Source organism: Myotis myotis, unplaced genomic scaffold, assembly GCF_014108235.1.
Source record: "Myotis myotis isolate mMyoMyo1 unplaced genomic scaffold, mMyoMyo1.p scaffold_m19_p_6, whole genome shotgun sequence".
Classification (NCBI taxonomy): Eukaryota; Metazoa; Chordata; class Mammalia; order Chiroptera; family Vespertilionidae; genus Myotis; species Myotis myotis.
Window position 1 is genome coordinate 35,708,955 of NW_023416368.1, and position 22,542 is coordinate 35,731,496.

The 22,542-nt window shown below is 53.1% G+C and overlaps 1 protein-coding gene and 1 long non-coding RNA gene across 3 annotated transcripts in view; one reads left to right on the top strand and one right to left on the bottom strand.

Moving 5' to 3' along the window:
* Positions 1–344: 344 nt before the first annotated feature.
* CSF2 (colony stimulating factor 2) lies at positions 345–2,492 on the bottom strand. Its single transcript, XM_036314144.1, has 4 exons — positions 2,334–2,492; positions 2,196–2,237; positions 1,466–1,591; positions 345–751 (listed from the first exon to the last, which is right to left on the bottom strand). Exons 1-4 carry the CDS (start codon positions 2,490–2,492, stop codon positions 644–646), a joined length of 435 nt encoding a protein of 144 aa, XP_036170037.1. The 3' UTR covers positions 345–643.
* LOC118658640 overlaps positions 492–22,542 on the top strand; it is a 48,628-nt gene continuing 26,577 nt past the window's right edge. The window contains exons 1-3 of one of the 2 annotated variants that reach the window (XR_004968337.1): positions 492–608; positions 3,356–3,513; positions 10,960–11,163. This is a non-coding gene — a long non-coding RNA (uncharacterized LOC118658640). Of the gene's footprint in view, positions 609–3,355; positions 3,514–10,959; positions 11,164–22,542 lie in introns of those variants that run through there. The other variant, XR_004968338.1, reaches the window with a different exon arrangement.

Below are 22,542 nucleotides of genomic sequence, written 5' to 3' on the forward strand. Positions count from 1 at the left end.
AAGCCGATCAACCCCCAGGCCTGCCCAGGAAGGAGGATGCCCCTTCTCTGGGGCAAGTTTCCCACTGACTGAGTACCTTGGATTTTTAAGTGAACCTGGAAACCTCTCCCTGGGATGGGAGCCCCCGTGCATCCTGGGAAGCACATCCAGGTGTGCTGAGTGCTGCACCCAAGCCGCTCTCCCCTCCCCTCTGCTCTGACAGTGCTGTCCACAGACAATGCTTGACCTGCTGCAGGCCCAAGCCCCTGCCCCCCCGGCAGTAACCTCCCCCCTACCCTGTTGGGAGGGCAGCACCACTAGCATTTGCTCCTGGTGAAAACAAACTGCAAAACTGCACAAATGAGAACAGAATTTTAATAATTTATTATGGTAAAATATCTTGAATAAATATGAAGTAGGAGCATAAATAAATAAATAAATATTAAAATACATAAATATATAAATAAATATTAATGGTCCCTGCCAGTGTAAAAATCCTCCACCCAGATATGGGTCAGCATGACTCAGCGCAAGTCTGTGGCCCCATGGCCTGGCTTATCCTGTGGTCCCTCCAAAGTGAAGATCCTGAGTTTCAGCTCTTTGTGGGTAGGAGGACAGCGATCTGCGAGGTAAGTCTCAGGGCTGGCTCTTGGACTGGCCTGCCTCACTTCTGGACTGGCTTCCAGCAGTCAAGGGGGGTGATAAGTAGAAAATCATTCAGGTTCTCTTTGAAAATTTCGAAAGTGGTATTGTGGATTGCACAGGAAGTTTCCTTAAAGAGAAAAAGAAAACTTGAGTCTAGGCGTGAGTGGGTAATGTGGGGGGCGGGGGGAGCACCAGCGTATTTATGTGTCTCTTAGGACTCAGAGGTCAGAAGGCCCGTCTGGGGCCTGCCTGCTTACTGGATCAGGTGACGTGTGTCACCCGAAGTTGGGACCAGGGACCTGACAAAGTGCTGGAGGCTGGTCTGCTGGACAGTTGGGCCACTGGCTTTTTGGTCCCAGGCCAGGACAGAGCAGCTTGGCTGAGGCTGGCTCCAAACACCCAGAAAGGGCAGGAATACACAGCTCTGTTCCCACAAGAAAGAAATGGTTGGACTTTGTACATCCTGATATGCTTCCATCCTTGCTCCCATGCAGTCCAGGAACCCCATCAGGGCCCAGGGGAAGGTCCTGTCGGGAGGTGGCACCTGGGCTCTGGAATTTACTCTGTATCTTTTCCACCCGTGCCTGACACTGAGTTTCCTTGGGATTGCCTCACCGGGACAAGAGCAGAGCAGCTGCCACTAGGGGGCGCTGTGGACTCTGGAGCTCCAGACTTGAACTCCTTGAGCCTGAAACAAGGGCTGGGCTGCTCTAATTACAAATCTGTTAACACAGATTCCCTTTGGTGTCCCGAACAGCCACACCCAAAGGTCTCCCCTCCGCAGTCCTCCATCCTCCTAGACCAAGACCTTCCCGTTTGGGGCCCTGACACAGGCACTTACCAGGGTAGGGGGACAGTGCTGCCTGTAGTGGCTGGCTATCAAGGTCAAGGAACCCTCGAGCCTGGTGAGGCTGCCCCGAAGGCCCTTCATAAACACCTCCAGGCGGGTCTGCAGGCATGTCGGCTCCTATGGAAAATGTCCAGGACTCGGTAAGCAGTGGCCAAGTGCCCTCCCCGTCACTCCGTGTTCTCATCCCTGTCCCCTAAGAGTAGAGCCTGGGAGGTCCGAGCTAGTCTCAGGCAGGTCCAGTCATATATGCTGCCCTGCCCTCTGTCCACTTCAGGCACCAATCTGCCTCCACCTCACAACTCAGCTCAGGCCACCCTCAGCCCACACAGCATATTCCCTTGGCCTGGCATCTCAAGAGGGCTCCAGCCCTTAGGAAAGGACGTCACTACCCCACTTTTCAGGGAAAAGGGGGCAGGGCATCGCCTGGACCCCTCTGTGCCCCTCTGTAGCCAGCATTAAGCCCACAGTCCCTGCTTACCCACCTGTCCCTGGTGACCCCTGGCCCCTTGAATGCTAGGTTTGTCCATGGCTGCTCAGATAATAAGGCAGCTCTTGTGACTGCCACAGAGGCAAGGCCAGTGCCTCTGAGCACACCTTCTTCTGGCAGCCAGCTGACTGGAGGGGAAGTGGACCACCTTGTGAGAATCCATTTAACATGGAGCCACCCTCTCCCCCAAAGGCAAAGGTCTCTGGGAAGGTGAGTCAGAGAAGAGAATCTTACCCGGGGGTTAAACACTTCAGAGATGACTTCTACTGTTTCATCCTATAGAAAAGTAAAATGCAGTGTTATGAAGCTGACAGGAAGGGCTCGTCCAGGGCAGGGGTTTGGCCCAGGCACAACCCTCGTTCCCTCACTCACCATCACAGCAGCAGGCTCATTGCTCCGTTTCAGAAGACTCAGGGCTTCTTTAATGGCTTCCACATGTAGCAAGGGCCGGGTGACGGGGCTGGGTGGGTGGGTGGGTGCGGAGATACTGCAAACCACAGTGCCCAGGAACAGCAGGTTCTGCAGCCACATCCTCCTGAGGACTTTAGCCTTTCTCTCTGAATACTGGGCTCACTGGCAAAAGAGCTTTTATATGCAGTTAGAGGAAATGATTAATGGTGACCACAAAACTCCAGGGAGGTGGGGGAACTACCTGAACTGTGGAATCTCCTGGCTCTTATCAGCTTCACGTGGGAAAGGTGAGCCTTCCCCCAGGTGGTCACCATCAGGGGTTTTCATTAATGAGCCATTCCAAGAATTTGCAGCCCACCCACCAGCCTCCTTGAGCACGCTCTAGACCAGGGGTCCTCAAACTACGGCCCACGGGCCACATGCAAATACAAATATTGTATTTGTTCCCGTTTTGTTTTTTTACTTCAAAATAAGATATGTGCAGTGTGCATAGGAATTTGTTCATAGTTTTTTTAAACTATAGTCCGGCCATCCAACGGTCTGAGGGACAGTGAACTGGCCCCCTGTTTAAAAAGTTTGAGGACCCCTGCTCTAGACCTCCCTAGGCGGTCTGGCAGCCCGCTGAGCCTACCCCCTCCATCTGAGGGGCCTTCCAGCACAGCTTGGACTTCCTGGCCTGGAGTGGCCGGAGGAGTCTGGGAGACACTGGATCTAGCTACTACGCCCAAGCTCCCCATCCTGCCTGTTATCCCAAGAGGCATTTGGGCTGGCTGTGCCCACCCTGGTGTCCATTCCAATCCCAGCCTCCCCTTCACCCCCCGGAGCCCTCTGCTCTGATCACAGTGAGAGATTTGAGTGTGAGGAGGACTCTCACTGCCCCACTCTCCACCAGGCAGATTCCAGTCAAATTGCTCACCTCAGTTCCAGCCGAGGACCCAGAGCAGTTGATAAGCTCTGCTCAGCCAGGGTCCTCTTCCCTACAGACCCTGTGAGCAGAGGAAACGACAACCATGCAGCTGCTCTGTTCTTGTCAGAGGTGAGGCAAACCCAGCGGGACTGCGGAGTGTTCCTTCACAGTGAGATCCCGTCTGACAGCCAGTCCTGGCTGATGCAGCCCACGGTGAACCCCGAAGCTGCAGAGGTGAGCTGGGGCTCTCAGCTGGAGTGGGACCCTGAGCACGAATCCTGGCTCCAGCACACCTGGTTGAGTGACTCTTCCCTCAGTGCCAATAGCCTCACCTCCCTCTGAGGTGGGCAGGGCCCTCCTACCTAGTCCCCGCAGGCACCAGGAGCTTCTGGGGCTGGCGGTGGGGTCGCGGTCGAGTCCACACCAGGTACAGGGAACAACGTTCTCTCTAACAAGGTCTCCCAGGCTTAATTTCCTAAATGGCCTCCAGCTCCAGGGGCCTCTCCGTGGAACAGGAACTGTTTCTGGAAAAGCCACAGGCTCTTGAGGGGCTGACAAGTGTTTGCTTTTCACAATGGAGTTTGGAGAGGATAGCACGAGGTTAGTTTTGTGGGTTTTTTTCCAATTAAAGTATAGTGGACATATAATATTGTATGAGTTTCAGATGTACAAAAATGACTTGACATTTACATGCCTTATGATGGGATCGTAACACTAAATCTAGTACCCATTTGGCAACACACAAAATGATTGCGATATTGACTGTATTTCCTATGCTGTACATTACACCCTGTGACTTACTTTATAACTGAAAGTTTGTACCTCTTATTTCCCTTCACCTTTTTCATTCACCTCCCCACCACCACCCAAGACAGCATGCATTTGTGTTTGCTGCCCACACTGAGTTTCATGGCCGTGGGGGTGTGGGTCCACATGTATACATTTCTGGGTGTCTGTGTGCCCATGTGGTTGGATGTGTCTGTAAATACAGGTGCATGGGGGGGTGTATATTTTATAGGCGGTCATCTGTGTGAGCCCCCATGCCATGCCACTCTGATATGGGAGAAGCTCCCCACACTGGGCGTGATGTTTCTGGGCCCCAGGGGCTGATTTGGCCTAGACTGATGGGGTCAGACACAAGCCAGAGCAACATGCAGGACTCAGTGGGCAGCCCTTGACAGCAGGTAGAACTCATGGTCTGAGTATTGTGGCTCTGGAAAGTAACTACGAGACAGGAGGGTTGCTACCCTTGCACGGGAAAGCCAGGCCTTCGTCCTCCGGACCCCATTGGGTTCCTGCCAGGATCTGGGGCCACCATAAGGCCAGCCCTGCCTTTCTGAACATCCTAGAGGGCCAGGCTGGCGGGAGGTGGGGGGCGGTGGAGGGAGAGTGTAGCATGTCTAGGCCCTGGCCCTTCTTCCTCTGAGGCCTCTGCTCAGCCCTTTCCAAGGAGCTCTCAGGGGGCACAAGGGGAATCAAGGACACTAGACGCCACAGAGTGGAGGTCTGTGTCAGACAGAGCCCCGGAGACTCGTTGGTGGGGAGTGGGGTCCACAATTCGCGACTAAGCTGATGACCAGGGAGGCAGAGAGCTGGTGTAATCCCCCTGAGATGGAAGGTCACTTTTCTCCAGGAAATGAGTTGATAGTTAGTCAACAGATTTGTCCAATCAGCACCAGGCCCTGTTCTGCTGGGAGGTGGATGGGACTTTCCCACTGGTCCTCACATCTGGCCCTGAGGACCTCTCAATCTGGTGAGGGAGACAGACAGCAGTGGACACTCCCATTGTGTAGTGCAGGCTTGGGGGCGGGGAGTTCAGAGCTGAGGAATCCCCAGGAAACCAGGTCTCCCAACTTGGGGGTCCAAGGGCCAGAGAGCTTCCCAGGAGATGCTGCCTCCCACCGCATCCTGAAAGGGCAAGCAGAGTAGGTGGGCAAGTCAGGTTGTGGGACGGGGGGAGGATAGGGGGAAAGTCCTTAGGGCACAGAGAAGCAGCAGGTTTTAGGCACAGGTGTGGTTAAGATGAAGCAGGCTCCAGAGAGATTTAGAAGGTAGAATTGTGATGGGACATGGTGGTGTAATGGACTCATTCATTCAGTATTTACTGAACACCTACTAGGTTCCCAGCAAGGGAGGGGATACAAAATGGTGGAAAGCCGACAGGGTCCTGCCTTTATGGACTTTGTAGCCCTGTCGATGAAGGAGCAAGATTAATCTACTTACCCCCCTCCCCAAAGGTGCTTCTGGATATAAGTAAGGAGAGTTAGGCCCGGCCAGCATGGCTCAGTGGTTGAGCATCCACCTATGAACCAGGAGCTCACGGTTCAATTCACAGTCAGGGCACGTGCCCATGTTGCAGGCTCTATCCCCAGTGTGTGGGGGTGTGCAGGAGGCAGGCGGTCAATGATTCACTCTCATCACTGATGTTTCTATCGCTCTCTCCCTCTCCCTTCCTCTCTGAAAAAAAAAAAAGAAAAAAAAAAGTTATATAAAAAGAGTTAGAACCACTGTCTAAGTGCCTAAGTTGGGGACCCAGGGGATAAAGGAGCGGGTCTGCAGGGTCTATGGGCCCATGAAAAGGTTTAGTAGGCTGCATGTGCAGGGCCAGACCTGGGTCCGTGTCCAAGCGGTCACTAAGGCCACAGAAGGCCATTCAGGAAGAAGGGCTGACTGAAGGCCGGAAAAGAAGCAGGGGCCTGATAGCTGGTCAGAGGGCTGCCAGTGGTCAAGGCCCTGGGCAGGCAGGACAGGAGGGAGCACAGGAGCCATTGCAGAGGTCCACGCCCACAGTGTGCCCTACGGGCGCCAAAGTCAGCGCGCAAAGGATAGAGGCCGGCTATGGGTTTGGCGCTGAGGTTCGTGGGCAGCCACATATCTTTCTTCTGGAAAGATGACATCAGGGCTGAGGCCATTACATGGGCAGGCATTCCTAGATTGCACCGCATGGAAAGTGGCAGTGATACCATCTAGCGGGTGCGCTGACTCAGGGGCCCCAGTGGGACTGTGGGAGGGCGGGGGCAGGACCATGATGGGTAGGCAGTGTGACTCCTCTTTGGCCCCCTTACACCAGGGCCAGGAGAAAACCCTCTGGAAGGATTTTTTTATGAATTTCCCTCCTACAGGTTCTAGAGGAAACAGGCTTGTAGCTACCACAGGATCCTTATCACAAAGGAAGCTATCGTAAGGGGAAGGAAACAGACCTCCGAGTGCCTTGTGTCCCGTGGGACCTCTGCGCAGGCATCTCAGCTGACCTCACTCTCCCTGGGCCTGCCACCCTTTGGTGGGGCCTTGGTACTGGTGGCCCTCCCAGTCCACACGGTCAATGGTGCAGACAGTATTTGAGCCTATATCCATCCCTGCTTCCCCAATGTCTTCTGCTCTCTCAGGGATCAGAAAACCAGGAAATGCTGGTCACCTGGCTAGACCAGCAGAGGGACCTCCCCCTCAGGACAGCTGTAAAGGGAGACTGCTGCAGGTGTTGGCAGAGAAACTAGAGTGGCCTGTGACTGTCCCAGGGAAGCCCAAAGGCAGAATTTCCACAGCAGAGCCTGCCACCCAGGCTTCTCTCTGTCTCAGGCTTGGGCTCTCCACCACTGATCCCTGAGTAGCTCAAGAAAGTCCCTCCTCCCTGAGCCTCTGCTTCCTCATCTGTACAATGGGCTTAATTATCGCCGCCTCAGAGGAAACTATTGCCTGTCTCGAAACTTTGTGGGGAATCCTCCCAGGGAGCAGGCAGTGCTTCAGCCTTTCCTCTCCTCTCCCACCCAAGTTGAGAGGTGTCTGAAGCCCAAACATTTTCAGGGTCAGCTGCCCCTTGCCCAGCCCCAGGCCCAGATAGCATCTTCCTGGAAAGATGTGGTGAAGTGGAGAGCTCAGCCTCCAGCCACATTTGGGTCTCATGGGTTCCTGCCTCACCCTATGAGATCCCAGTGCAGGGACAGTACCATGAGTGGCTCATCCTTCTCTGGGGGGGAGTTCAGGTCATTCCAGGCTACCCCAGACACTTGAAGCAACATCTCTGGCCTTCGTGCTAGCAGCTCCAGGCAGACCCCTCCCGCATCTCCTCTGTCTAGGTCCCCAGAGGGGCACCTCCAAGAGGCCAGGCTGTAAGATCAAACCCCAGTTCTGGTCCTGCTCACTGAGTATCCCCAGACCCTGCCTGGGGCTGGTGAGTCCTGGCTGGTCTGGAAGGATCTGAGGGTGATTAACTCCCAACCATGTGTGGACTCTGCGTCCCTACAACCAAGCCCCCAGGAAGCCCACCACGTGCCCCTCCTCACCACACCCTGCGTTCAGAGCTCACATCTGGTGGTCACTTTAAGGAGGGGACAGGGAGGACAGGGCCATAACTCATATACACAGTGTTAAGGGCACCAACCAGGATGTATACCTAGAATGCACAGTCAGGGGGAGTGGTCATGAAATGAGAGACCCGAGATAGGAGGCCACGAGGGAACTCACTGGTTGTGTGGGCTGGAGGCAGGAGATGAGGAAGGAATCTGACAGTGAGGCCGTTTGCTGCGATGGGGAGGCCCAAGGTGGCACGGGGTTAGGGAAGTCAGTCCAGACTGGGCTGGATGCGGTGAGTTTGGGAGGCCACAGGACCTCCAGGAAGACAGTCAGATGTGGGACATGGGCCAGAGGTCATGTTTCAATTCCTCGTCCGGGCACATGCCTGGGCTGCAGGCTCTATCCCTGATAAGAGGTGTGCAGGAGGCAGCTGACCAGTGATTTTCTCTCATCATTGATGTTTCTAACCCTCTCTCCCTCTCCCTTCTTCTCCCTGAAATCAATAAAAACATTTTAAAAGAAATTAAAAGAGGGAGAAATCATTAGACCAGAAGGCTTTACAACCCAGAGTCGTGAGGGTGCTCTCCTTGCCCTCTGTCGGACTGGAGTCCAGGCCAAGTTGCCTTCCTCTGGAGCTGATGGGCCAGAATTAAGGTTGCAGATGTGGGTTTTCCACTCTAGGCAGGATGGGTGGTTCTGGAACGAGCTTCCTTCAGGACTTTCTGAAGTGCCAGGCTCCCTCGAACTCTCCCTGGGGCTCTGTTTGGTGGGCACATCTCTTCCTTCTGGTTCGCCAGGCCCCAGAGGGCCCTGGCCTTGGGCCTGGAGGCCACCTCTGCTCCCTGTTATGAACCTCTGCCTCCAGGCAGAGCCACTGCCTTCTTCCAGCATCTCCTCCGGAGGCCCCCAGCCCCTCCTGGGGTGACTGTCACTCAGGCTGAGGGCCCAGCAGGAGGGATAAAGGTGACAACGAATTAGGGGTTTGTGAGGAAATGTGGTCCACAAAGTGTCTCTGCATGGCTGGAGAGGTCCTTGGGGATCTCTCCTTCCAGCCCAGGGCAACCACTCATAACTCTCTCCCCCTAACACAAACTCATCCCACTCTCCCAGCCATGTCCCAGTAGGGGTGTGCCCAGTCCCCTATGTAGCTTCCTGGGGACACAGCAGCTCTCTTTGTGATGAACGCAGGTTTGGGGGTGATAGGCCTGCCTTCAAGCCTGGCCACTCCTCACTGCATGTGACTCCCACCTCTGAGCCCCAGTTGACTCACCTCCACAAAGAGGTGGCTTTATGGGTTGCTGGGGAGCACTGGCCACATGTTTTGACTGATGGGGTGTTGTACCCACCCCTACCGCCCAGCCTCAGTCTCCCTGTCAATAGGAGAGGGGCGTGATTGCTGGGGCCTGGACCAGTCTCCAGAGCTTTCCTGTGCCCTGGAGATGATGGTGGATTTAGGCTTCCCTGATGGGGGCTCCCTGTGCACACCCCTCCCCAGTGCCCCAGCACCTCCCACACCCAGCCGCAGGAGGCAAACCCTGAGGGTAGCCTGGATGAGCTAAGGTCGGCTGACTAAGAAATGACTCAGTCACGTGGATTTTCCTGGAAAGAGCCAACTGAGGATACCAGGACAGGGGACTCCCGTCCTGGCTGGAAGGAGCAAGTAACCATTGAGTCCAGCCCTCAGCCTGAGGAGAGCAGGGAGACGCAGGGGCGTTCACAGCCCCTCTGAGGGGCAGCAGTGGCTGTCCATTGTTTATTACCCATGCTCAAGAGGGCCCGGCCTGGCCCACAGGGATCAGAACAGTCTGTTGAAGAAGGTGGGAAGAACACCCACCACCATCACCTGTGTGGGCCCTCACTCCCAGCGCTCTGAGTCCATGGCCCATTCCCCACTCCCAGATGCTCCTACAACTCTGTGCTGTGACTGTCCCTCAAACCTGCCCTGGCCATGCCTTCCCTCTCCTCCAGGGGGCCTCCCTCCCCACACCTCTCTGACACAACCCCCCTCAGAGTGCATATCTTCAGTGTCACAGTCTGCTGTTCCTGTCTGCACCTGGGCGGGCTCTGGACAGGACAGAGCAGAGCAAGACAGTCCCCAGTGTCTGCTGAAAGAAGCCCCAGGGGCAGCCAGGGTGGAGGATGCCTCTCTGCAGAGGTGAGAGGCCTCCGACTAGGATTCCAAACTTGGACCCTGGGAACAGGGAATGCTCCCAGGAGAGAAGGGAGGTGTCAGCATCAGCCAAGGCTGGAGGTAGAAGCTGAGCCTGGGGTCTTTGAGAAGGTGGGTGGGAGGGAGGAGGCCTTGACTGCAGGCAAGGCAGGTGATGGCTGTGAGACCGTGGTCCCTCTCATAAGCCCCAGGAGATGTGGGGATGGGGCACACATGGACAGGAGCACCGGGAACAGCTGTGGACCTAAGCCCCAGTGTGGGTGTAAGGGGGACTGTGCTGGGCTGGGCGGGGGGAGGGACAAATGGCATGTAGAGGAATTTGATGATGAATGTATGGTGGTTTGGTAAATGGAGGATGGAGCTGAGGCACCGAGGCTGGGCTGCTGTCCTTAGGGCTGGAACCAGGAGTCTGTGGAGCCAGCAGGTACCTCTGGATCCAATCAAGGGGAGATGCCAGGTGGGCCCTGGGCCAGACCTAAAAGGCTCCTCAGCCTCAGTGGTTATTGGCCAAAGCATTGTGGCTTAAGGATTCAGAGGCCCTGGAGTTAGACTTCCTTAATTTCTTTGTGCCTCAGTTTCTCTGTATGTAAAATGGGGGTAATAATAGATTTCATCGGGTCATTGAGTGGGTTCTCTATGAGTCTCTCCTCAGCCCAGCAGAGCAACAGCAGTTTTGCCTGATACATCTTCACCTCCATTAGCCTGACCTAAAATTTCCAAGAGGAAATTGAGGCCGCGGCTCCCTATGACAATTCACTCAACCCTCCACTCTGTGCCACATTATTTCTGCTTCTTCCACGCTCCCATTATGGGCCCAGGAATCCCTTTTTGCTCGGCTGGGCCCTCTTTCCTCCGGCATCTTTCTCCCTCTGCCCTGGCTCCTTCCTGTTGGTGTTAAACATAGCCATCCTATCCCTGATATGGCCCTATCCTACCTCCTGGTCTCCACAGTGGCCAGGTGGGATCAGGGAGGGAGAAATTGGGGAGGGAACCTAGCTAAATCCAAAGCTGCCTGTGGCCCAGGGTGGTGGGCCTCTAGGGGCAAAGGCAGTGACTTGGGGTGCTCTGGGGACCTGCCTCTCCTGGCACCCACACCCTGGCCCTATAAACTGCCTAGCCTCTCCTATGCCTCTGCTTGCCCTGAACTCTTAGACCTCCACATCCTTGCCCCCAGCGCCATCTGCCTAACACCCGTCTCTGTGCCTCTCTCTGCCTGACAGACTCCTACTCCTTTCTCCTTTGTGCACCACCTCCTGTGGGAGCACCTCCGACGAGATCCACAGCCCTCCAGCCACCACCTTTATAATAACCTCCACCACATTGCGCTCGGCCAACTGGACAAGTGGGTAGGCCATGGAGGGTCCTTGGGGTGTTTGCTGAACTGAGTCAAATGTGGATTCGAGGCCAGGGTGGGAGGGCAGAGCCCCTTCCAGGAGCAGGAGGCTTCACATGGTGGTACGAGGCTGGCCATGCCTCTCAGTCCTCTCCTTAGGCACTTGCCTTCCTGGCAGTTTTTCTTTGCTCTGTTTGTCTGTGTGTTTTTTCAATTAAAGAGGATATATGCTCTCTCATATTTCCCGCCCAGTGAAAAACTAATATTTTCACAGCTAAAATAAAAAATAAAATTCCTGGTTGAGGCAATCTACTTTTCTGCTAAAGTGGGGAGGAGGGAACTTTGGCCTTCAGCCTGCCCTCCTCTGGCCCATGAGGCTTTGCTGTCCCCTTGTGGCAACTGTGGGGACTGGGTTTATAAAGCTAGAGCTAAGGACAGTCTGGGTAGGCTTGGTGGAAAGATGTGAAACTGACAGACCTGCAGGGGGAGGGAGCCATCAGCCCTCCCAGACTGATGCCTGAACACCACTTGGGCGGCAGCCCAGAGCTGTGCTTGGGCCGGGTTGTGCTGGCCGCAGGCAGAGTCTGAGGTTTGGGGTGAGCCCTCATGGGCCAAGCCCATGTTCATCCCAGTCCAACGTGGAGTGGACTGGACTACTCCATAAGAAGGGCAATGAGAGCCCCAGAACGTCTGAAAAGGCCCATCCGCCTCTCAAGCATGTCCCCTCCTCCATCACCGACTCCTGCGGTGGGTCCTGCTGGGTGCTGATCTCTCTCCCACACCTCTGATCTTCCCACACCAGGTCTGGGTCTGACCTGACCCCTAACCACCTCCTGCAGTCATCCGTCACTGACACAGGGCTTGGGCCTGAGGGATGCAGGAGGCAGAGAGACAGAGGGAAAGTGGTAGGCTTCTCCCAGAATTCCCCACCACGGGTCTCCCTTTGTTCCGTGAGTGCTCTCAGCCTCTTTCAGTCTCCAGATCTCTGCGTTGGCTGTTGTTCCCTCTGTCCTCCCTAGTTGCCACGTGGCTGGCACTTTCTTGTCATTCAGTTTTCAACCTATATGTCACCTTGCCAGACACTCAGTCGAAAGCAGCCTCCCTGGACCCCTTCCATGTCCCCGGCGTCTGTACAGGGCCTGACACAGGCGCGCAGCCAATGTTTGATTTTTGTATGAACTGCAAGTCAGGAGAGAAATGCAGTGTCGTCCAGCCTGGGTAGTGGACAACCCAGAGGTAGGCAGCGTTTGAGTTGGTCTCTCAAGTAGAAACTTCACCGTGCGAGTCAGGACAGAGGGCATGCGAGGCAGAGGTGACAGCATGGGGAAAAGTTTAGAGGTAGGAAACTGGTGTGTGGTTCATTTAGGAAGCCGCAGTGCGTCTGTTGGCTGGAGCCTGGAGGGGATCGGTAGCTGTGGGAGTAGGGAAGAGAAGCACACGTGGCAGCAGGCCTCTGATGCTTTCCTAAGAAGGACAAGGTCCAGACCCTGAGGACTGGAAAATTAGGAATGAGGCCAACCTGGTTAGATTTGCATTTTCTAAATCTGGTTCCCCAAGAAAACACAGATTGGCAGGGTATGGGTTCTGGGCCCCATCTGGTGGCAATGAGGCCTGAGGGGCAGGGCGGGGCGAGGCAGGGGGAGGGTGGGGAAGGTGGCTAAATTATCAGGCAAGAGAGTACCGAAGACCTGAGTCAAACTGAGACACGGGCAACAAAGCAGTTGTTCACAGTGTGGTTTATTTTCACAGATGTATAGAAACTGGCTCAAAACCTGAGGTACAAATGAGCATGTCCCCAACTCCCCTACTGATCTTGTTCAGAAGGAGCAGGGCCTGGCTCCTCTGCTAAAATAAATACACGTCACATTGCACGGTAATAAATAAATGCGTAAATCTTACACCTATGGATGAGGACAGTGGCAGGGGGTGGGGGCATGGGGTGGGGTGGGAACCAGGTGGAGGGGAGATATGGGAGAAAAAAGGAACATATGTAATAATCTGAACAATAAAGATTTATTAATAAAAATATATAAATAAATAAATAAATAAATGCGTAATAAATAGCCTCAATAGGATAAAAATGAGAACATAATTGCAACAGGCCACATGGGGCTGCACACTTCAGACATTAGATAAATAACAATTCTTCGGACTTTGCTGAAGAAAATAAAATCCTCTGGTCCTGCACTGTGTGAGAGACGTCTCAGAGTCTTCAGAGGTTTTGCTGCTTCCTGTAGAGAGAAGGCTCAGAGGGATCTGGATGTCTGACTAACACACCCACTTTTTAAGGGTGCCCAGATATTCACTCAGTTTCCTCCTGAAATCTCCCCAGTTCTTGATACTGAACGGCTTTTCCTGTGAAGAAACCGGAAAGGTGGTATTAGATGAGACTGGGTTGCAAGGCAGATGACAGGCTGAGGGTCCGGTCGTGGCTGATGGCACCACTGGCAGGGGTGTCTTAGGGGGCAGCTTACCTTGGACGTGGAGGTGGGCAGGACTGTCTTGAATACCTATGGGAAGAGACCAAAGCAGACCGTCAGAGCCTCGCCTGGGAAAGGAGCAGGCCCTGAAGAGGTTCCCCAGAGGAAGGATAGGGCTGAGGAGGGGAGCCCAAAGCCCTCGACAGTTTCACACACCTCAAGATTTGTCCTGATTTTGTCTCCATCTGTAAAATTATTGGTAGCATTCAGGAATATATCCAGATTTCTCTTCAGAAAGCTATTATTCTAAGGAGACAAAGAATACATGTAAGAGGGGGACCTTGGGGAGTGTCCTTCCCATGACCAGGCTGAAGTCCTCCCCACAATTTTCCAAGACTTCTTCAGGGACACCCTTGGACAGTGCCCTCCTCATCCCACTCTCGCCCAGGTTATGCCCCAAAGGACACAAGCCTAGATGTGTGAGCACGGAACAGGCAAGGCCCACTTCCCTCCCACCAGAGCCCCTGTCTCCATGCGAGCTGCATAGAGGGCCTGAGTGGATGCTTCTGCACTTGGTGAGAAAACATTTTTCAGAAGGAATGCTAAAGAAGGCAAAGCGTTGGCCAAGGGACATCCTTGCAGCTAACAGGGTAAATGCCTGACTGCACTAAGGGTGCCCAGGAATCAGGAAGAAAATCCAGCCCCTGCCCCCCCCCCCCCCCCCCATGGAAATGGGCGCAGCATGTGAACTGTGAGTGCCTAGAGGGGAGCTGCAGGCAGCCGATAAACTCAGCAGAGGTTTGACAGCCCCCACCCCCATCCCCTGTGCACACAAGATGACATAGTTCCCATTTAGGAGAAATAATTGTGAATGATAATACCCAGGGCTGGTCAGCGTGGAAAACAGAATTCAGTTTTTTAAAGGAAAGGAAAGAAGCAGGCATGTTCGGGCGGGGGGCCGGGCCGGGGGGGGGGGGGGGGCGGGGATTTCAGTCTGCCAGTCCAGAGGCTGCCCACTGAAAGCTGAGCTTACGGCCTATGGTATTATTCACCTACAGCTGCCTTTTCGTTTTGTAATGAAAACAAAACATGTTCATATTATAGCCATGGCTGCGGGAATGTCCTGGACACCTGATCTGGGCACTTTACGCACAGTGGGCCATTTAACTCACAACCACCCCACCGAGCTAGGTGCTGCTAACCCTATTTACAGATGAAAAACTGAGGTCACCCAGGCAGGGGGTGCACCCAAGTGTGGGGCTGAGCTCTTACCGTCAGGATGAATGCCTCATTTATGCTCAAGGGTTCCTGTGGGGTAGAGAGAAAGCGAGCCCATGAGTCCTGTTGGCCTGAGCACTGCCAGCCCTTCCCTGCCCCACGCCAGCCTGTCCCGGCTACTCACTTGTGAAGGCACAGGCGTCTTGTTCAGGATGGCCTCGATTTCCTTGACCAGTTTGAGGCAAGTCGTTAAGGGCCGCCCCTGTGCCCGAGGGGCGTGGAGTGCGAGCAGGAGCAGGAAAAGGGGCAGGGCGGGGAGGCTGCTCATCTTTGGGCTGGCAGGCCGCATTCTGTCTTGTCCTGGTCCGTCCTGCTGTTCTGAAGTGTTGGAGGCAGCCTCCTGCCTTTTATGCGCAGCAGCGACGTGTCAACCACGGTGGTGAGGGGCGGCATTCGGAAGAATCTTTATCTTACATGGAACCGCCATAGCCAAACCACAGACTTCTTATTCATCACTTTCTACTACTTGAGATCAGTGAAACATGGAAAAACTTTACTGGAAAGTATCTCCTCATCTTGTCAAGGAGATGAAGAGATTGACTGAGTCGGGGCAGGTGATGGACCTCTCTGACAGGTCAGGGGCATCTGACTCTGACCTTCCTACACAGCCATCCCCTGGACAGCCCTGACCCTCTGCTGCCCACCCCCCTGGCATGACGGCCTGGTCCTGCATATGATCAGCCCAGCAACCTGTCACACAGCTAACCACCCACCTGTGAGCTTGTCCCCTGAGGAGCACCTCTTGGCACCCCTCCCCGCACTGAGTGACTGCAGTGAAAGCCCTCAGGGTTTGCCTCATGGGCCTTGGGCAGCTTCTCCTGGACACTTCCTGGGTGGCAGGTGGAACTCAGGCACCAGACACCCATTCTTTTATGGCCGTGGTACCACGTGCGGCACACACGTACAGTGCGATTGAAACTTTGTGGCCCATGCGCAGAAGTTGGTTTTTGGCCTGGGCGAGTCTATTTTGAAGAAGTGGTGTTAGAAGAAGTGGGGGTGTCAGTCGGACGCAGCGCAGGCAGCCCGCGGGATACGCAGCCCAGGGGAGGTGCGCGCGATTCATGCACGAATTGAGTGAGCCAGTCAGTCAGCAGTCTCACTGTGCAGTGGTTAGTGCTAGTCGTGTCCGCAAATCACGCGTGGGTGACAAAAGATAGACGAAACAAGTATATACAAAACGAGTGTGGATGGGAGAGTTGGAAGGGGTCGACCTCAGGGAACGTACCTCAGTCAGATTGAGGACGTTTTTAGCAAAGGCCAGCTTAGGAGTACCCTAATTAAGTTAATAACAATGTACCTACCTATATAGTTTAAGTTTAAAAAAATTTGGCTCTCAAAAGAAATTCAATTGTTGTACTGTTGGTATTTGGCTCTGTTGACTAATGAGTGTGCCGACCACTGTTTTATGGTCTGATAACAGCACAGCACAACTCTGCCCTGTGTTGTGGGACCTCAGTCCCTCCTGGAGGGCTGGCTGCAGGTGCCGGGCGTTCCCCCTGATAGTACAGAGGAGCTTGGCTCAGGGGCCTGAGGGTAGGGATTCTTGAAGAAACTGTCACAGGGGAGAGGGCTGGTCTGGGGAGGTTTAGATAGTGGGATTGGTAAGATCTGAGGGGTGAGGAAAGGGAAGAGAGGAGGGCAACTCCCTGGTTTCAGGAGGGTGTTGGGAGCAGTGACCACAGGAGAGAGTGGTGTTGGGGGTCGGGGTCAACAGTCTCTGCTGGAGCCTGGGTTTGGCAGATGCAAGCCCAATGGGAAGGGTTTACAGAACAGGGAAGAGGGCAGGGACTGACCCTGGGGGAGGCTACAAAGGACCAAAGAAACAGCAGCCAGAGAGGAAATAGGAAAACCAGGTGGGTGGGGGCCCCTGAACCTTGGGGCTGTCAGGCCCTGACAAAGATCCAGGGCAGGGGGTGGTAAAGGGGTGAGGCTGACAGGGATGTGGGGAAGAGTTCTGTGAGATGACTAGGCCTGGGTGAGGGTAAGAAGAGAGTAAGGATGGAAAAGTCAGGGGTCAGGAGGGGTTGTGACGCAATCAGCGTGGGGAGATGAGGGCAGGTTATGCTGAAGAAGGGGAATTTGGGTGTTCAGGGCTTCTGGGCAGGAGCTCATCTGGTAAGACAACGATCAGCTTGTGGCTGCGGAGGGGCAAGTGAAGAGGCTGGGATACAGGGCAGTGCCGTGAGAACAATGCCTCTAGCCCAGTGGTTCTCAACCTTCTGGCCCTTTAAATACAGTTCCTCATGTTGTGACCCAACCATAAAATTATTTTCATTGCTACTTCATAACTGTAATGTTGCCACTGCTATGAATCGTAATGTAAATATCTGATATGCAGGATGGTCTTAGGCGACCCCTGTGAAAGGGTCGTTCAACTGCCAAAGGGGTCGCGACCACAGGTTGAGAACCGCTGCTCTAGCTGAATACACAGCTACTAACTCAGCATGGGCCAGGCCCTGGGCTCCAAGATCTGGACCCAGAGCATCCTCAAAAGCAAGTGGAGCGTCTCAAAGGCATGGGTGAAATGAGGCCACACGTGGGGAGTCTTAGGACTAGGTACCCTCTAAGGCACAATTCATTCAACAAAATGTTTTTTAAAAATATTTTTATTGATTTCAGAAAGGAAGGGAGAGAGAGATGAGAGAGAATCATTGATCAGCTGCCTCTTACACGTCCCCCACTGAAGATCGAGCCCACAACCCAGGCATGTGCCCTGACTGGAAATCCAACCGTGACCTCCTGATTCATAGGTCGACGCTCAAGCACTGAGCCACACTGGCCAGGCTCAACAAACCTTTATAAACACTTGCTGTGAGCAGGCACCGCGAGTGAAACAGACACGCCCCTCCGCTTAGGAAACACAGTCTTGTGGGGAGAGAGACCAAAGGCCTCTCTACTCCCGGCTGGGATCTCAGACCTGAGGTCTTAGCCAGGCTTTCTGATGAAAAATTGCATTTTCACAAGGTGGTCACAGGACATGTAGGACATTCTGATTGAAAAACTCGGCTTGGGCAGTTCGAGGTCTGGGCCCCAGAGGCATAGGGCTTGTTGACTACTCAACTGTGGCTCGATGTTACCTTCTATGTAAAAGTTTTGGGGATCTGTGCACGTGCGTGTGCGCGCACACACGCACACACACACACACACACACGCACGCACGCACGCACACACATAAAGTGATTTCTTATAGAAAAAAAGCCTCTTTTTTTTTTTTAATAGGTTTTTTGAGGGAATTTTAAAACCCAGTGAGTTTTGAAGTGATGAAGGCTGAATGTGCCTGCAAATGTTTCTCCAGAAGTCCTGACCTGGTGCTATATTGTAGCAGAGAGAAATCCTGCCTAGTGCTACTATAGATCTTGATGTTTGTAGGAGAAGGAAGTTTAGGCTTCAGGCTAGGAGCACTGGAAACACTGGCATTTTCAGCCAGGGAGGAGTGTAGTCCCTTGAAGGTTTGTGTCCAGGAAGCCCAGTCTCACTACTGAGGGAGAAAGGTTGGGAAGAGGCAGAATAGCAGGGTGGCCAGTGAGGGACGGGGGAGTTCTCTGGGCCATAGATGGTAAGAAGGCTGAACTAGGTTGGTCCTGGGGGGGATGGAGAGCTAGATGAAGGTAAAGACTCTAGTAGCTAGAGTGGCACTTTGTAAATGTCAGGCACTCAGTTCTTTTCATGGGTTAATTCATTTAATCCTCCTAATGAGCCTGTGAGGCAGGTACTATTATTATCCCCATTTTACATATGAGAAAACTGAGGTCAGGGAGGCCTCCTCCACAGGTCACAGACTTGCCCAACCCTTGGGAGAGGCCTGGCCCTCTGCATGAAAGTGATTTAACAGCGGGTGGCAGGGGCGGTGGAGGTGGCGGTGGTGGCAGCAGCAGCAGCAGCAGCAGTTGTGTCAGCCCAGCCCAGAGAGAACATCCTTGCAGACTGGGCTGATTGCAATCAGGAAGGAAAATGAGCTGAGGGTGCCCAGCCCTGGGCAGGCATAAGAGAGGCCCTGCTAGGCTGGGTCAGGAAAGCCCACCCAGCACTGCTGCCTGGGTCTGTAGGAAAGAGACCCTGTGGGTCCCAGGGTGCATCTCTGGACCCTGGCCGATGGATCTCTGCAGGCCTGGCTCTGTCCCACCCGTGGCCTGGATTCACTCAGAGTGGGACATAGTATCCAAGGTCCTGGTCCTTGGGGCCCCTTCCAATCGGAGGTCCATGCCGGCTCTCTCCAACAGGCCTGGCAGAATTTTCTGGGGTGCCTACCACCGGCAGAGACCCAGGCCTCAGTCATTATGACCAGCTCCCCTGCCACTCTCTCCATGGCATCATGTGTCAGATTTAGTCTCCCCATGATCTGTCACACTTCCGCTGGTGGCCCTGACCACACTGCCTGGTTTTGTCAGTGCAGAAGGCAGCTCAGGGCTCCTAGCCAGCCAAACAGTGCCATTAGGTGTCACATGTGTGCCTAGAGAGCTCAGGAAAAAGCCACCTTGGTGGGCCCAGATGAAGAGGCCTGGCTTCCTGTTCCATCAGCTCTGTCCTCCTTCCTAGGGCCTGTACAGCCTCAGCCTGTGCACCCTCAGCTTTCTATCCCATGCTGCATGATGTGGCCTCCTTGGGGCTGGGAGAGTGGAGCTCCTCCCTAAGTCCAGTCTAATAGAGAAGGCAGATGGAGAGTCACAGTATAGAATGGTAAGCCTGGGGGAGGGGGTGCCCAGAAATGAAATCAATAGTCAGCCCGGACTATTGGGGAAGACTGGAAGAAGGGGCAGCTCAGACCTGGAGGATGGTCTGGAGCCAGGAATGTCACAGAGGAAGTGCTCCCAAGCAGAGTTGGGTTTTGGGATACAATGTTCTGTCTGTTGATCTCCAGCCTAATGATCACAGCTCTGATACTGGGGTAAACGGGGGCAGCCACGTTACTCTTAATGTTATTAATAAATGTATGGGCATATGGTGCCCATCACCCTCTTGATGCCCATCTGGAGCACGAAGATTTGGGACATGCATTCCTATTGTGTTCATTGTCATTTATCTCAGACAAAACCAAGAGCTACGGGAGAGACAGGCAAAGAGCCGCCTGAAAACTGAAATGACAATGTTTGGACTTAATGCTAGTAACACAGTGTTCTAGACTCTTAAGGAATACTCTTCAAAGTGGTTGAGACTTCACACAGATTATTACTAGCAACCATGGAGATGATGTTGCCAGGTATAATCCTGTCTGCTTCGCAGGCAGGGAGGGGAAGACCACCACAGGTGGGCAGCAGGGGGTCAGAGCTGTGGAGGGGACAACAGGACCAGATCCTGATGGAGCAGATGCACAGGCAGGTCCTGCTGAGCTGAGTCAGGCTGTCCTCTCCCCACACCCACTCTGTCTGGTGGGCAGAGGCTCTTATCTCCCTTGGTAAGTGAGGTAAGACCCTTTGAGAATGTCCTTCAAGTTTTACTGATTTTTTTTTTTAAATATGTTTTCTGTTGATTTTAGAGAGAGAAGAAGGGAGAGGGAGTGAGAGATAGAAACATTGATGAGAGAGAAACATTAACATCAATTGGCTTCCTTCTTCAGGCCCCCTACTTGGAATCAAGCCACACATGCAGGGCTAGTTTTAGCTATCTTGAGTTCCAGACAATGATGAATATGTTATGTGTTTGTTACGCAGGTTGGGTAAATGAAAAAGGGATTCTACAGAAAGTAGTCACAGGGGGATCTGATTGTAAATTCCTAACTGGGCAGATCATGTGGATAGTCACGCCCCAGTCATACAACTTCTAGTAAAAAAATTGATCTTTGCCTTAAGCAGTCTGGTTCCTTGTTCTTGTGCATTTAGGTTAACACACTTTTGAAGTAAGTGTAACCACTCTCAAGAGAGCACATAATCTTATTAGCTATCCTGTAATCCAGTCCCCACCTGGCTTTCTCCCACCTCCATGTAACCTTCCTTATGGTCCTTCCTTAACGTCAACTGAATAAAAGAAATTGCAGAGAAACAAAGATGGCAGCATAGGTAAACACCAGAAATTGCTGCCTCCCACAACTTCAAAAATACAATGAAAAGACAAAACGGACATCATCCAGAACCACAGGAAGGCTGGCTGAGTGGAAATTCTACAACTAGAAGGAAAGAGAAAAGCACACTGAGACTCAGAGGAGCTGCGGAAGTAAAGTGCAGAGGTACGGAGGCGTGAGTGTGCGTGGAAAGGGGCTGGCACTTGAGAACACGGCTGTCTTTTTGAATCAGGAGGGAGTCACAAGCCCCCAACTGCTCTGAACTCCAGTTCCGGGAAGTCTCTGGGGACCCAGGACTCTTATGGGGAGAAACTGGACTGTCTGGCTGCGGGCAGAACTCAGAACTTGAGGGCGGCTTTCCCTCAGAGGTGCTTGCAGCAATTACCGGGACACTGAGATGTCGGGCCCCTTAGGACAGGGCTGAAGATCCACCATAGCTGTTTGCTCCGCCCTGTTGATTCCCTGAGACCCTGCCCCATCCAGGCTGCAGCAGAGGCTTTTGCATATGAATGCCCAGGCCCTTTGCAATCTGAAAATTACCTAACAAATTGCAGCTGGGCCAGACAGACCCAGAACTTCCAAGAGAGGGCCCAAGGCCCCACAGCAGCTTGCATTGCTTCACAGCAGGGCCTCATCTGGGCACCTCCAAACCCCAAAAAAGGAAGGGAATCTGCAGATCTCTCTGTAGCTCCTGCTGGGTAGCCTCAGGCAGAGGCTAAATTAGCACCTCCTTAGATCCAAGAGCTAGTGTACCCAGTGGTCAGAGTGGGATCATCCAGATTACAACTACTCAGATCCATAAGGGACATACTCAGGGGGCAGACTCAGTGAGCACCAAAGCCCTACTGAAGCAAGTCTTGCCCCAGAAGGGTGTCTTCAGCACAGAAGTTCTCCCACTGTGGACACAGCTGATTCTCACAGCCAATTGGCCTGGAGGTCAATTCCTCCCAGTGATAACTACAACAATCAAGGCTTAACTACAACAAGACTGTGCACAAAGCCCACAAAGGGGTTCACCAAGAGTGTCCACCTCAGGTAATTGGGGAGGCTGAGCCACTGGGTCCTATAGGACACCTAGCACACAAAGCCACTCTACCAACACAGGGAAGTATAAAAAATGAGGAGACAAAGAAACAGGTCACAAATGACAGAAATGGAGGAAAGCAAACAACTTGATATAGAGTTCAAAACCACGGTTATAAGGTTTTTCAAGAATTTTCTGGAAACCGCCGATAAATTTAGTGAGACCCTGGAGGATATGAAAAAAGACCAACTAGAAATTAAGCATACACTGACTGAAATAAAGAATAATATACAGAGATCCAACAGCAGACAAGAGGATCCCAAGAATCAAGTCAAAGATTTGAAATACAAAGAAACAAAAAATACCCAACTGAAAAAGAAAAAAGAAAAAAGAATCCAAAAATATGAAGATAGTGTAAGGAGCCTCTGGGACAACTTCAAGCGTACCAACATCCGAATTATAGGGGTGCCAGAAGAAGAGAGAGGACAAGATATTGAAAACCTATTTGAAGAAATAATGACAGAAAACTTCCCCTACTTGGTCAAAGAAATAGATTTACAAGTCCAGGAAGTGCAGAGAACCCCAAACAAAAGGAATCCAAGAGAACCGCACCAAGACACATCATAATTAAAATGCCAAGAGCAAAAGACAAAGAGAGAATCTTAAAAGCAGCAAGAGAAAAAAGTCAGTTACCTACAAGGGAGTACCCATACGACTGTTAGCTGATTTCTCAACAGAAACTATGCAGGCCAG